General features: G+C 47.9%; 1 protein-coding gene across 12 annotated transcripts in view; it reads left to right on the forward strand.

Moving 5' to 3' along the window:
• The first annotated feature begins 4565 nt into the window (after window positions 1–4565).
• FBH1 (F-box DNA helicase 1) overlaps window positions 4566–16096 on the forward strand; it is a 50943-nt gene continuing 39412 nt past the window's right edge. For 6 of the 12 annotated variants that reach the window (XM_081556632.1, XM_081556621.1, XM_081556623.1 and 3 more), the window contains exons 1-2: window positions 4566–4717; window positions 15914–16069. Coding sequence is in view for 6 of the 12 variants with exons in the window: in XM_081556621.1 (XP_081412747.1) it covers window position 4717; window positions 15914–16069 (157 nt within the window). In the remaining 6 variants the exon portion in view is untranslated. Of the gene's footprint in view, window positions 4812–15913; window positions 16070–16096 lie in introns of all 12 variants that reach the window. The other 6 variants (XM_081556631.1, XM_081556624.1, XM_081556627.1 and 3 more) reach the window with 2 other exon arrangements.

The following is a 16096-nucleotide window of genomic DNA, read 5'->3' on the forward strand; positions in this document are numbered from 1 at the left end:
CAGAACTGTTTTTAAAAAGGTAATACGTCTCCACTATCTTTAGACCAACTTACTAGCAGCAGTTGGGATCAGTCACAGCCAAAGCCCAAACCTCAAAACGTAAGCAGGCGTGTTCCCCCATGCCAGTGGGCAAGATGCGTTTTATTTAGCTGTGTATCTTTCTGATGCTCTTCTTGTTTATGTAAGATCAGGAATCCCTTGTGGATTCATTCAGGAACTTTATTATGGTATGAATCTTCAGGTGTTCAAATGTCTAAGGAGGTGGACAGTCAGTACTGAAGACTGTGTGCATCTATTAATAACCGAATGCAATTGCTTTGTATAAAGGTTACAAGTGAAAATAGTGACTGTGGAGGTCATCTGATAAAACTGCACAGAGGACCCCACACACTTGTGCTCATCTATACACCTGTGAAATGTGAGTAAGGGCCCTGATAGTAGCAATGTCATAGCAGTATCAGTTTCTTCTTGTGATTGTACTCTAGTTGTAAGACATTAACTTTGGGGCAAGATGGGGAAAGGTGTGTGGGACTTCCCGGCTGTCTTTGCAAATTTCTGATAAGCTGTAAATATGAATTTCAAAACAGAAAATTAGAACAATGTCATCTGTGCAATAATCATTTAGTGAGAAGTTCCTAGAAAAACATCACACCTGGGACTGTTGCTATAGGCAGTGAGTGAGTGAGTGATAGTCGCTCAGTAGTGTCTGAATCTATGCGACCCCACGGACTGTAGCCTGCCACGCTCCTCTGTCCATGGAATTCTCCAGGCAAGAATACTGAAGTGGGTTGCCATTTCCTTCTCCAGAGGATCTGAACATGTTTGTTCCAGCTCTTTGCTCTATCATGGGAGGCAGTCTGAAACAGAAGGTTGGAGCAGTTAACCCCACAAGGACAGCAATGATGTTCTGTAGGAGAAGCCTGAGAGGCTATGGTGTGGAGGCTGACCAAGTTCAGTTCAGTTCAGTCGCTCAGTCGTGTCCGACTCTTTGCTACCCCATGAATCGCAGCACGCCAGGCCTCCCTGTCCATCACCAACTCCCGGAGTTTACCCAAACCCATGTCCATCGAGTTGGTGATGCCATCCAACCATCTCATCCTCTGTCGTCCCCTTCTCCTCCTGCCCCCAATCCTTCCCAGCATTAGGGTCTTTTCCAATGAGTCAACTCTTTGCATAAGGTGGCCAAAGTATTGGAGTTTCGGCTTCAACATCAGTCCTTCCAATGAACACCCAGGACTGATCTCCTTTAGGATGGACTGGTTGGATCTTCTTGCAGTCCAAGGGACTCTCAAGAGTCTTCTCCAACACCACAGTTCAAAAGCATCAATTCTGCGGCACTCAGCTTTCTTCACCATCCAACTCTCACATCCATACATGACTACTGGAAAACCCATAGCCTTGACTAGATGGACCTTTGTTGGCAAAGTAATGTCTCTGCTTTTAAATATGCTATCTAGGTTGGTCATAACCTTCCTTCCAAGGAGTAAGCGTCTTTTAATTTCATGGCTGCAATCACCATCAGCAGTGATTTTGGAGGCCAAAAAAATAAAGTCTGACGCTGTTTCCACTGTTTCCCCATCTATTTCCCATGAAGTGATGGGACCAGATGCCATGATCTTAGTTTTCTGAACGTTGAGCTTTAAGCCAACTTTTTCACTCTCCTCTCTCACTTTCATCAGGAGGCTCTTTAGTTCTTCTTCACTTTCTGCCATAAGGGTGGTGTCATCTGCGTATCTGAGGTTATTGATATTTCTCCCTGCAGTCTTGATTCCAGCTCGTGCTTCATCCAGCCCAGCATTTCTCATGATGTACTTTGCATATAAGTTAAATAAGCAGGGTGACAATATACAGCCTTGACGTACTCCTTTTCCTATTTGGAACCAGTCTGTTGTTCCATGTTCAGTTCTAACTGTTGCTTCCTGACCTGCATACAGGTTTCTCAAGAGACGGGTCAGATGGTCTGGTATTCCCATCTCTTTCAGAATTTTCCACAGTTTATTGTGATCCACACAGTCAAAGGCTTTGGCATAGTCAATAAAGCAGAAATAGATGTTTTTCAGGAACTCTCTTGCTTTTTCGATGATCCAGCGGATGTTGGCAATTTGATCCCTGGTTCCTCTGCCTTTTCTAAAACCAGCTTGAACATCTGGAAGTTCACGGTTCACGTATTGCTGAAGCCTGGCTTGGAGAATTTTGAGCATAACTTTACTAGCATGTGAGATGAGTGCAATTGTGTGGTAGTTTGAGCATTCTTTGGCATTGCTTTTCTTTGGGATTGGAATGAAAACTGACCTTTTCCAGTCCTGTGGCCACTGCTGAGTTTTCCAGATTTGCTGGCATATTCAGTGCAGCGCTTTCACAGCATCATCTTTCAGGATTTGAAATAGCTCACCTGGAATTCCATCACCTCCACTAGCTTTGTTCCTAGTGATGCTTTCTAAGGCCCACTTGACTTCACATTCCAGGATGTCTGGCTCTAGGTGAGTGATCACACCATCGTGATTATCTGGGTCTTGAAGATCTTTTTTGTACAGTTCTTCTGTGTTTTCTTGCCACCTCTTCTTAATATCTTCTGCTTCTGTTAGGTCCATACCATTTCTTTCCTTTATCGAGCCCATCTTTGCATGAAATTTTCCCTTGGTAGCTCTAATTTTCTTGAAGAAATCTCTAGTCTTTCCCATTCTGTTCTTTTCCTCTATTTCTTTGCATTGATCGCTGAGGAAGGCTTTCTTATCTCTCCTTGCTATTCTTTGGAACTCCGCATTCAAATGGGTATATCTTTCCTTTTCTCTTCTCTTCTTTTCCCAGCTATTTGTAAGGCCTCCTCAGATAGCCATATTGCTTTTTTGCATTTCTTTTCCATGGGGATGGTCTTGATCCCTGTCTCCTGTACAGTGTCACGAACCTGTGTCCCTAGTTCATCAGGCACTCTGTCTATCAGATCTAGCCCCTTAAACCTATCTGTCACTTCCACTGTATAATCATAAGGGATTTGATTTAGGTCATACCTGAATGGTCTAGTGGTTTTCCCTACTTTCTTCAATTTAAGTCTGAATTTGGCAATAAGGAGTTCATGATCTCAGCCACAGTCCGCTCCCAGTCTTGTGTTTGCTGACTGTATAGAGCTTCTCCATGTTTGGCTGCAAAGAATATAATCAATCTGATTTCGGTGTTGACCATCTGGCGATGTCCACATATAGAGTCTTCTCTTGTGTTGTTGGAAGAGGGTGTTTGCTATGACCAGTGCATTCTCTTGGCAAAACTCTATTAGCCTTTGCCCTGCTTCATTCTGTACTCCAAGGCCAAATTTGCCTGTTATGCCAGTGTTTCTTTGCTTCCTACTTTTGCATTCCAGTCCCCTATAATGAAAAGGACATCTTTTTTGGGTGTTAGTTCTAAAAGGTCTTGTAGGTCTTCATAGAACCGTTCCAAGTTCAGCTTCTTCAGCGTTACTGGTCGGGGCGTAGATTTCGATTACCGTGATATTGAATGGTTTGCCTTGGAAACGAACAGAGATCATTCTGTCGCTTTTGAGATTGCATCCAATTTTGAGATTGCTGACCAAGATTGGGAATCTAAGATCGGCAGGAAAGGGTGGGGGTCTCTCTGCAAGGCCCACCAGGTACCAGTCGGCCTTCCAGGCAGTCGACGGCGGCCCCCAGGGCCAGCAGGTACTGCATGCAGTCCGGCTGTCCCATGGAGGCAGCCTCGTGCAGAGAGAGCCCGCTTGTAGTCCTGGTTGAATGCCTCGATGTCCAGGTCCCAGGTGTCAACCTGATAGGCCAAGATGTCCCAGCGGCTATGGCGCGTAGCGTGTGCAAGAGGGTATCTCCGGCAGGCCCCGGGCAGCACGCGCGCCCAGCCGCGTGGAGCTCCTCTCATCCAGCACCAACCAGCCCAGCCGCCGCGGAACCGGGAGCGCGGTCAAGGCCACCGGCTTGGGTCCAGCGGGAACGCTCCTCGACCCTCCCCGGGGCCCCGCCTCCTCCGGGCCCCGCCTCCTCCGGGCCCCGCCTCCGAGATCCTCCCCCGGCCCACCCTGCCTGTCAGGACCCTTTCCCAGACGCCGCGACCCTCCCCAGCCACCCTCAAGTTCCGGGCTGACCACGCGACCCGCGAGCCGCAGCGAACGCACGTGCGGAGACTACCGCCCACACTGGTTTCACTTTGAAGAGAAAGATTAGGTGAACTCCCGGGACCACCACCGCAGGTCCGGTCACAGGCGGTGCGAGCCCGCCGGGACGGGGTGGGGCCTGTGCGGCCCCGCCTGTTGCCCCGCCCTCCGCGACCGGTCCCGCCCATAGCATTGGCTCAGCCCTCCGCGGCCGGTCCCGCCTGTAGCCTTGGCCCCTCCCGTCGGGCTGGACGCGGCCCCTCAGTGAGTCCCTAAGCTCGGAGGAACTCTGGGAAAGTTACTGCTCGCCTCTTCCGCCCTGGCGGAAACGCAGACGCGGCGGGGCCTGCTAGCGGTAGCGCGGCTGAGCGTCCCGATTGGCCGCCGCAGCCGTCCGTCAAGTGCGCCGCTTCTTCTTGCGTGCTTCAATTGGCCGGGGATGCATTCCGTCAGCGTCGGCGGCGGCGGAGCTGGTGGAGGCAGTCCATGGCCTGCAGGGGCTCCCACTGACCCTGGGAAGCCGCCACCGGGAGCCCTGGTGGCCCGGGACCTGAGGCGGCGGCAGCGGCGGCGGCGGCGGGAGCCCCAATGCGGATCGCCATAGTGCGTGAGGCCGCCGGCGTGGTGGGGGCGCGGACGGGTCCGGTCGCGTGGACGCTGAGCCTCTGGCGTCTTTAGCGGGTCTGATCTCAGCGAGGTACGGTCCGCGGGGGTAGTGGACCGCGGGCTGGGGCCAGGGCCGATGAGAGCGCGGCAGGCCGGGGCGCTGTAGGTGATGTGGGCGTCGCCGGAACGTGGCCTCGGCCGTGGGAAGCCAGCATTTCCTTTCCTGCTGCTCAGCTGTTTTGACCTTGGGCGAGTCATTTTGTGGCATCCTTTTGCCTCTTGTATTTGCAGTTGCCCTCCCCCTAACCTGAATATCGGGAAAACTGGGGTAATGTGGGAGGGCCTGGAGCTGGTGCAGTGTCTGTGAGTTCTGAGCAAGCTGTGCGGGGTGGTGGAGGACATGAGGGTCGGTGTTGACTTCTCTACCTGATCTTCCGAGGTGCTCGTCGTTTAATCCTCCTGGTGTTTTCTGTTCCTTCCGAGGGAAAATGGGAGCAGCTCTGCTTTTCAGGCCTGGAAATCGTTATAGTTTGCATCTTGTATCGCACTGTGGTTTACAAAATACTTGACGTTAGTTACCTTATCCGCAGACAAGCCTGTAAGGCCTCGTGGCAGGTGGGGAAATTGAGGCCTGAAGAAGTTGGGGATTTTCCCACGGGAGGATAAAGACCTCTGGAAGGAAGGATGGTAGCCGCCAGTGACGGCCTGCTCGCGCCTGGCAATCTGCTCAAATAAGGAAGATAAAGTGAAAAAAGACCTCTGACATGAAAGCAAGCTCATTTTGCTCATGAGAGGATTGAATTTGATTAACTGAGTAGTAAGAATAGTCTTTGGAGAGAGAATCAGGTCCAGTTATCAGCTTTATCAAAGTTATTGTTCCCTTCTGTCTCACCACTTCAAAAAAAAAAGGAAGGCATGAAAGTTCTTTAAGGTTCACTAAGTTTTAGGAAATGCCAGGCATTGTTCTTACTGCAGCCATTGGTATTGGTGCTAGTGGAAGTTGAGATATCTGGTAGCTCCACACATTTTTTGCTGCTAACCTTCCTTATTACCAGTTGACTCCCTGGAGAAGGGAAAGGCTACCCACTCCAGTATTCTGGCCTGGAGAATTCCATGGTCCAGTATTCTGGCCTGGAGAATTCCATGGACTGTATAGTCCATGGGGTCAAAGAGCAAGACATGGCTGAGCAACTTTCACTTCACTTTCACTTTCCATCTTTTCTTGGGTTAAGCCTGCAGTTTCCTTGCTTTTAAAAACACATGTTTGCAGTTGCTGCTGCTGCTAAGTCGCTTCAGTCGTGTCCGACTCTGTGCGACCCCATGGACGGCAGCTCACCAGGCTCCGCCGTCCCTAGGATTCTCCAGGCAAGAATACTGGAGTGGGTTGCCATTTCCTTCTCCAGTGCATGAAAGGGAAAAGTGAAAGTGAAGTTGCTCAGTCGTGTCCGACTCGTAGCGACCCCATGGACTGTAGCCTACCAGGCTCCTCCATCCATGGGATTTCCTAGGCAAGAGTACTGGAGTGGGGTGCCATTGCCTTCTCCGATGTTTGCAGTATAGGACAGAATATTTTAAATTCAGATGACCGGTTATTTAACTGGTGTCTCACAGGCAATTCTCCTCCTGCATTCTTCTTTTTTTAAAAAAGAGTATTTTATTTATTAATTTCGCTGCACCGGGTCGTTGTTGTGGCATGCAGGATCTAGTGCCCTGACCAGGGATCGAACCCGGCCTCTGCGTTGGGAGTGTGGTGTCTCAGCCATGGGACCACCAGAGAAGCCCCCCTTCTGCCTTCTTTAGGAACTGATTTTGGCCTGTATCCCCCTTTCAACAACTAAAGGACAGTGTATGTGGATCTATTCACAGCGCCTGAGATTCTCTAGAGTGAAAGCTTGCTGATCTTGACAATATGCTTGCGGAAGGAGATGTTCTGGGGTCTTAATGGTTTCACCATTTGTCTGCTCGTCCCTTTTGTGCAGGTGTGTGGAATTTGTGGTGTGCCCTGTAGTAATTCATTTCTCCTGTGGCTTGCCTTGGCATCATTGCTACTTGGCTATCCTCTTTCCTTTTCCTCTCTTTTTTTTTCGTGGTTCCGTTGCATTCCACAGTTGTCATCAGAGTGTGTCCTGATGGGTTGACGTGTTTTGTGGCCTCTGAGTGTGCGAACACTAGACTCTTGTTCATAGACTTAGAGCTCTAATTTCACATTTGTTGTCATCCTCTCTCTCTGCTTATTGTCCCCCTCTATCCTTCCTAAGCTGGTTTTATTTAAAGATTGTGAATTCTGTCTTCATCGGTCTGTGGAATCGTCTGCTCTTAGAGCATCTCACCAAAGCACCTCAAATCTTAGGTCTCCAGCTGTCACTTACAGATGTTTTGAGGGCTAGTTTCCTATTTCAAAGTACCTCCTGGAGCTTAACCTGGCACTCGACAGATAATTTGAAAACAAAACAAGCAAGCATTTTCAAAACTGAAAACTCTCATTCTCCCTTGACTCTTCGAAGAAGTGACTAAAATGCAAACACGATTTCTTCTTTACTCCTCAGTGTGGTTAATGATGTTATCACTGAGATCTGGCTACAAATGTCAGTTACCTGTGTTGTTTCTTTTCTGATCTCTCCTGTCTAATGCTGATCTTCACTTTCCCCTTCTCCCTATTTTTGCCACTGCTGCCCTCAGTCCTTGACCAACTCTTGCCTCTGTTAGTAAAGTGACTTTCTGCCTTGTTTCCATGACGATCTGCATGCTGACTCATCCTCTGCCTGCCTCCAGAGTTCCCATTCTAAGGTGTAAATTTGACCAGGCATTGACCCTGCTTAGAAAAGTGAGATAATTCTCTGAATCCCTCTAAGATAAAGTCCAAGTTCATTAGCATTATACTTGAGGACCTTTGTACTCTGTGTTTCCAAATTCCTTTTTCATCTTTATGAGCCTCTTGGTGTGATGAAACCCAACTTCCCACCACACCATTGCCATGTGTTTTTTTTGCGTTCCTGGATCCTGCTTATCTTGCGAGGCTGATCTTTTCATAAAGCCTTTTTCATCATTCGTAACTGGTCACTTTTCTTTACTCCCATAGCATTTCATAAGTGCATTTGTGTGGCACCTGCATAGTGTGTGTTTTGAGAGCTACCTTATGGACAGATGGAATCATTCATTTTTAAATCTGCAGTGTCTCAAATAGCATGTGACCCCAGAGATGCCAAGAGAGGAAGCCCTTGAGGTGTTTGTCATGAATCTGGGGCATCATAGATACTTACACGTGGTTGTGGGATGAATTGACAGTAGAAAAAGCCTTTCAAATCTTTAGAAATACAGTCTAGTCCGTACACCATGATCATTTTCTTGTTTTTCCTTTCTTCCTGCATTCTTAAAACACACATAGGAAAAAAAGCTCTCTCCATCCTCGCTTGCTGTATTAAATGGTTGCTGTTCCATGAGACGAGCAGGTATTTGTAGGCATCAGAGAACCTAAGTGGGGGGGGGACCTGTGAGAGCGGGCCTTTGGGTTTGTAGGGAAGCAGGGACCCGGCTCTACATTGAGAGCAAGTCCTTGGAGGAGCTAGCACATTTGCTTCTCATACAGCTCAAACTTCCAATGAATTCAAAAATATTTAGAGCTTTTTCCATTTTGAGTGTATAGTATTTAGTGATACCATGTTTACACTTTCCTGATGAGCATCTCTGGTGGCTCAGACAGTCAAGAATCGGCCTGTAGTGCAGGAGACCCAGGTTCGATCCCTGGGTAGGGAGGATCCCCTGGAAGAGGGCATGGCTACACACTCCAGTATATTTGCTTAAAGAATTCCATGGACAGAAGAGCCTGGTGCGCTCCAGTCCTTGGGGTTGCATTGAGTCAGACACGACTGAACGATTAACACTTCCACTCTCCTTACACTTACATTTTCTAAGTATTGGAAGTTGGATCTTTGGTTATGATGTTCCACAATGGTTTCTAAAAATGGGACAGAGAATTTAAACCTGAGGTTTTTAGAAGCTGCTCTGAATCTTTCTGGTGGATTTGGAAGGGAGAGTATTATCTTTCTTTTTTTTTGGGGGGGGGGCCACATGGCATGTGGGATCTTAGTTCCCCAACCAGGGATCAAACCTGCGTCCCCTGTAGTGGAAGCAGGCATGGAGTCTTAACCACTGTACCACCAGGGAAATCCAGAGAATATTACCTTCCATAGAGAGAAATCTGGACTTGAGGAGTCAGAAGGCCTAAGTTGTATCACCTACAACTGTTGTGACTTCAGGCAAGTTTTCCCTGAGCCCCAGTTTCATTGTGGCACAGTCACAGGGTTGTGCAGAAGTCAGATGAGAATTTGTGAAAGAACTTCAAAAGCTATGAAGCTCATTGGCACACTGAGATAGTGTAGGATATCAAAACCAAATAAGACAACCTCAGCTTCTCCAGAGGGCAGTGCTGTAGTTGCTACATTTGTTCATTTCATTCATTCATTCATTCCATTAATATTTTTGGAGCAATAGGTGTTGGATGCCTTTCTCCTCCCTCCTACCTGACTGTAAAGCTTTCATCTAGGGGCAGAAGACATGTTGATACACACCTAAACAGTGGTTTGAAAGTGGAAGTCGCTCAGTTGTGTCCAACTCTTTGCGACCCCATGGACTATACAGTCCGTAGGATTCTCCAGGCCAGAATACTGGAGTGGGTAGCCTTTCCCTTCTCTAGGGGATCTTCCCAACCCAGAGATCGAACCCAGATCTTCCGCATTGTGGGCGTATTCTTTACCCCTGAGCCACAAGGGAAGCCCAAGAATTCTGGAGTGGGTAGCCTATCCCTTCTCCAGTGGATCTTCCTGACCCAGGAACGTACTGGGGTCTCCTGCATTGCAAGCAGATTCTTTACCAACTGAGCTATCAGGGAACATGTTAATAAAACATACTGTAGTAATAACAACAGTCTGTATGTGAACAACTCATGTTAAATACATAGCTGTACAGGTAATCGTTGCATATGTCTCAGACACATACAGGGTGGTTTCGTTACTACACAGCCTTGCCTAGGTTGAATGAGTACTTTTGTCTCACTGAGGTTGGGGACCACCACCATCCATGCTGCTGAGACTGGGCTCTTAGATCTCCCAGGGGGCATTTGACGTGTGAAGTACGCAACTCCTGGTAACAATGGGCCTGCCGCAGCTCACCTCCACTGTCTCGCCAGAAACAAGAGGGTGTCTGCTCGACCTGCATGGAGCCTCTCTGAGAAGGGCAAGAGGCTTGTGAGAGTGAATGGGATGAGGTTGGGTTTCTCTTGATTGGTGAAACCTCCCAGTGTGCCTCTTGTTAGGAGCTGTCGCTCTCGTCAGGCCCCTGTGCCAGAGAGTTACCTTGATTTTCCTTTTTCAAGTTTTTATTTGATAATCTTTCTCTCCAGGAGTTGTAGGCACTTATCTTCAGCATGTCCATTTAGGTCTGTAACCTGCACATCTTGGAGGCCTGTTTGGTATAAATTCTGATTAATGAAGGTTAGGAATCCAAAAAAGTGACTTGGTGTCAATTTCAGGTGACCCTGGAATGGTTAGGGTGGGCATGACCTCAGTAACAAACAGATCCAAACACACAGTGACCTCAGGACTTCTCTGTCCTGTAGCAGTTTCTAACTGTAGGGTATGTGTGTGTATGTGTGTTGTGGGGGTGGACTCTGGTGGTTTAGTCACTAAGTCATGTCTGACTCTTTGTGACCCCATGGTCTGTATCCCACCAGGCTCCTCTGTCCATGGGATTTCTCAGGCAAGAGTACTGGAGCGGGTTGCCATTTCCTTTTCCAGGGAATCTTCCCAACCCAGGGATCGAGCTTAGGTCTTCTGCACTGTAGGCAGATTCTTTACCCACTGAGCCACCAGGGAAGCACTGGTGCTCTTTAAAGCAGTAATCCAAGGACCCAGGCCGTTGGAGGGTCTTCCTTTTTGAATGCGTGGCCTCCAGGTTTCCCTGGGGTCACCTTCCTATTCCGTAGACGGGATGAGAGTACAGAGGAAGGGGCAGGAGAGGCTTTTACGGGCCGGGCTTGGGAGAGGTGCACACTCCTCCACACGTGTTCCCTGGGGCCCCAGCTCCCAGCACGACGGGGAGGTGTGGACCAGACGTGTGCCAAGGAGGGAGGGGACGGGCCATCTTCACCACGAAACCAGGAGCACCCTGTTCCGCTTTGGGCAACTTGTCTTATAAAATGTCTTGCAATCAGGAGGATGAGAAAATGAAGCCAGGCGAATTCCAGCAGAATTGAGGTGTCCTAGCATGTACTTCCGGAGAAGGCAATGGCACCCCACTCCAGTACTCTTGCCTGGAAAATCCCATGGACAAAGGAGCATGGTAGGCTACAGTCCATGGGGCCGCTACAAGTTGGACACGACTGAGCAACTTCACTTTCACTTTTCCCTTTCATGCACTGGAGAAGGAAATGGCAACCTACTCCAGTATTCCTGCCTGGAGAATCCCAGGGATGGCGGAGCCTGGTGAACTGCTGTCTATGGGGTCGCACAGAGTTGGACACGACTGAGGCGACTTAGCAGCAGCAGCAGCAGCACGTACTTCTTGTTCAGTCAGCATTGGAGTAGCTGTGATTTGCGGAGTATCATGCTGAGTGCTTTGAGGAAGAAGTCGAGAGGATGTGTTCCCTGCCTTCTCAGGGCTGGGGGTGTCTCGTGCAGGTTTAGTGATGATCGGTATAGTAAGGATCATTCCAGGGAGCTGAGGAGAATCTAGTCTTCGGCTGTGCGCTTGACCTGAGGGGGGCGGGGAGGGGCGGTGGAATGATGACAGTCATCAGGGTGAAGAGCATGGTGATTGGCAGAGGGCTCCAGGTACTCACCACTTGGGAGTCAAACACAAGGACTGGGACCCGCACCTGCAGTGCCAGTGGTCTGCTAAGTAGGGTGGGGTGGTGGTGGGGGCAACTCTAGAAACGGGGCCCTAGAGATGGAGGATCCATGAGGCGTTTCGCTGTAAGAGAGCTGTCACAGGAAAAGCAGCATGGGATGGGCAAAATCTTGTTTGACAAATGGTTTTCCTGCCTTCCCAGTGTTTTTCTGTCATGACATAAGGGATATGACACTGTGGTCAGCTCTAGAGGCACAGGTGCTCACTGCCTCCTGGAGACGATTCTGCTGGACCCATCTGGGGCCTCGCATAGTTTGGAAAGCCCACCAGCAAGTGTCATGTCCCTCCATCCCTCTTAATGGTGCACATTCATCACAGTGCACTTTAGCTGCTTCCTGAAGAATCACGAGCATCTTCTAATAAGTGCCCTTGGAGAGCTGTGCAGAGAACACCTGCTGTTTGGTGGAGGGGACCGCACGAGGTCTGGGGACTCAGGGAAGGAATGGGTAGCATTTGCGCATCCTTATTTTGATAGAGTTAGGTTTAAGCTGCTGATTTAAAAATATATTAAGAAGGCTAGAAGCTGGTTAGAATTTTACTATAGTAATTTTAAGTAATTTCACAAGAACATTGATGCTGTTAAAACATAGCATCTTTTAAGAGGTTCATCATGGCATGGTCCACGTGTAATTCTGAGCTGATGGGCTGTGTCAGCCTCCCTGTGGTGTCGCTAGGTGCTTCCATCTGTCTGGTTAGAACCACGTGACTGTGGTGTGAACTCCACATGTCAGCTCCTCAGGGTCCTCGTTGTGACCTGACTGTGAGTGATCGCGTGGAGGAGGCCTCCCTGCTCTAGATCTGAGCGCATCACACGGCCTCTGACTTAGACGCCTTGTTAACGCTGAAGGAGGAGAGTGAAAAAGTTGGCTTAAAGCTCAACGTTCAGAAAACTAAGATCATGGCATCTGGTCCCATCACTCCATGGGAAATAGATGGGGAAACAGTGGAAACAGTGTCAGACTTTACTTTTTTGGGCTCCAGAATCACTGCTGAGGGTGACTGCAGCCATGAAATTAAAAGACGCTTACTACTTGGAAGGAAGGTTATGGCCAACCTAGATAGCATGTTTAAAAGCAGAGACATTACTTTGCCAACAAAAGTCCGTCTAGTCAAGACTATGGTTTTTCCAGTGGTCATGTATGGATGTGAGAGTTGGACGGTGAAGAAAGCTGAGCGCCGTAGAATTGATGCTTTTGAACTGTGGTGTTGGAGAAGACTCGTGAGAGTTTCTTGGACTGCAAGGAGATCCAATCAATCCATCCTAAAAGAGATCAATCCTGGGTGTTCATTGGAAGGTCTGATGTTGAAGCTGAAGCTCCAATACTTTGGCCACCTCATGCGAAGGGTTGACTCATTGGAAAAGACCCTAATGCTGGGTAGGATTGGGGGCGGGAGGAGAAGGGGACGACAGAGGATGAGATGGTTGGATGGCATCACCGACTCGATGAACATGGGTTTGGGTAGACTCCGGGAGTTGGTGATGGACAGAGAGGCCTGGCGTGCTGCAATTCATGGGGTCGCAGAGAGTCGGACACGACTGAGCGACTGAACTGAACTGAACTGAACTAACGCTCAAGACGGTGGCGGGGGCCCTGGCTCCCACACAGTGAGGCACAGAGACCCGAGAGGCGGGAAAAGCAGTCTTGGTTTCTGATCTCTCGCTGAAGTCAGAAGAGGAAGTAAGCAGTAAAGCACCACCTCTGCCTCCCGGGTGCGCAGTGAGGGCCATGGGGACCATTCCGGATGGACAGGGCAGGCTGCCCTGCTGGTGCCCAGTGGCCAGATGGCCCACCTGGGCACCTCTGCACCAGCGATGGCTTCGTGCAGGAACGCTTTGGGCTGTACCCAAAGGCTGGAAGCAGAATACTCGCGCAGGTCTGTGCCAGCGCCAAGGCCCTGGGTCTTGTGATTTGAGGGTTTGACATTGGTAATCTTACTCCCTTGTGATTTTATCTATGAAAACTTTCTCTCCAGGCTAGTTTACCTATAGACCTTCACCTTCTTTAAATAAGACATTCTCCAACTATCAGTAGATTTCCTCAGCTGTCTTCAATTCTGATTCTGGACATTGGATTTGCCAGCTCTGAAACAGTTGGGCATGTTGGAAGAGAAAGCCGAGATGAGTCACATATCTGGGATCTACAGGGTTGATGGGTTTATTGGCTGGAATTCTGCAGCTGCTCCTGTAGTTGAACCGAGTGGGTTTGGAGCACCTGAACAGGGGCCGGGGTTTGTCAGTGTAGTCGTCCCAAGGTACCTACAGGGGATTCCTTCCAGGACCCTCCATGGCACCAAAATCCCAGAGAGCTCAGGTCCCTCAGAGTCTACCCTATGGACAGGGACCCCCGAGCCCTGTGGCCTCAGATTCATCCAGCCACAGGTCATGTTAGTGTTGATCTGTGATTGATTAGCTTAGTGACATGAAAGGTTCTGAGCAGAAGAGGTAAACTTTCATGTCTTTTTAAAAAAGAATAATCAGACTTTAAGCTTATTTTTTTTCAATATAGAAAACTTTAAATTTATTCTTTATTTTTTTATTATAGAAAAACTGAACTTTTTTTTTTTTTCTTGCCTCTGTGAGTATGAATAAGACTTGGTTTTTAGTGTAGAGGAATACGTTCCACAATGAAGTAATGAAATTTATGAAACCATTACAGCGGAAGGGATCTTTTCTGATCATAATAAGAAATTAAAACATACGACTTGACTTTGTAAAAGGTGTTTTCAGTAACACACAGCAGGCTGTAACTGGACTGCTGACACACTTCATGTCTTGCCATTAGGTACTATCTTTACAATTTGAAAGTTATTTCAATGTTTTATGCAATCACATCTAAGCTTTGTTCAAGAGAATAAGCAGATGGGTAAATTTGTGTCTGGTTTTATTGTTTCACAAGTCTTTTGGGGTGTGTTTTCTCATTTAATCATTATAGCACCCCTGAGCCTTCAAGAAGCTAAGTGACCGGGGTCCTCCAGCGGCATTTTAACTCTGAATTCAGGTAGTTAAAAGGTCTCTCTAGCATCCTTTCAGAGGGCCTTGTAGAGCTGTCTTTGTGTGGAGAAATAATTTTCTAAAAGTCTTGAAATATCCATGAAGTTTTTTTTTTAAAACTTCTGTTAAACCTTCCAAAAATGAATTGAAATTTTGAAGCATCGTTTCTGAAGAAGCTACGGGCTGAGGGGGGTGGGTTATTGATTAATAATATAAATTATACCAGATACACGTATTAGTGTCTTGGTTTTAGATGTTTTCAGGGTTACAGGAAATGTTGAGTGGAATTCTAACATGTGGTACTGGAGTGTACTCTAGAGTATTTTTAGGGCCTGTGAAAGTATGGTGCTGGCAGGAAGTGGTCTCTCTGTTGGCCATCTGTAAAGGGCCACTTTAATCCTCTTGCACATATTCTTTTCCTCCCTCACCCGTTTTTTTAAACGTAACTATTCTGTTTACAGTAGGGTAACTGGGTAACTATTGTATTTAATGACATTGAAGCAGTGAGATCGTAAATGCAATAATATGCAGAAACAGGAAGAGCATCAGCCAAATATGGAAAAGGATTACCTGGAAGAAAATGCCTAATATAAACATAAATATGTCAGTACTCTCAAGACAGAACTCTCGGCACAGTTGCTGTTGTGTTGCTGAGGGGGAGTATGAAATTTCTTCCCATGAAGATGCTGAAGAGTGATCTCGACTCTTTTCCTCTCGGGGGCTTTGCTCCCATCCTCTTACACTAGTGCTGAACATTGAGGTGCTTGAGGGGTCGAGGGTGCACCGGTGGGTGGGCGGAGTCTCACGAGGGTGAGCTGCCCCTTGGGGAACCTACAGTTACTGTCCCCTTAGTGCCTTCTGCTTCTGCGATTTGGGAAAGCTGGTATATTCGGGGGACAATGTGTGAGTTTATTTCTAAAAAGCTACAGCCAGCTCTTAAAATATTTATGGTTAATATGGGAATATAAAGGGCCTGGGTGAAGTTGGCAAAAGATGACGCATCTCCATTTGGGCAATAGTGGCAACTTTTCAAATGAGCATTTCATGATCAGGGCTTCTAGAAAGCATGATAGGTGAAAGAGAAGGTTATTTTAGGATTCTCAAATCCTAAGGAAGAGATGCTAAGAAACTATGAGATGACTGAAAATTGATGGGAAAGTAGAGAAGATGGAAAGGGCCGGCTCAGGTGGTCCACAGTCACTGTATTCCTAAAAATTAAGTTTAATTTGCTGACTAGCTTATAGAATTCATGATAACTAACAAGAGTCCCATTTCTTCTGCCCTTTGGTACAAAACAGTGGAAAGGTTTAAGCGGAAGCATCTTACAGCCATTGAGTGCCAACATCTCGCTCGGAGTCATTTGGCTGCGTCCCAGTCCTTTGGTCAAAGATGGACAAGCAGAGACCCGAACCACGGTCTCTATCCTAGACCCAGAACCAAAAGAGGGACCAAGGGTATGTCTTCCCCCAAATACCTTGCGT

Source organism: Giraffa tippelskirchi, chromosome 13 (assembly GCF_054371585.1).
Source record: "Giraffa tippelskirchi isolate mGirTip1 chromosome 13, T2T-mGirTip1v1.2.pri, whole genome shotgun sequence".
Lineage (NCBI taxonomy): Eukaryota > Metazoa > Chordata > Mammalia > Artiodactyla > Giraffidae > Giraffa > Giraffa tippelskirchi.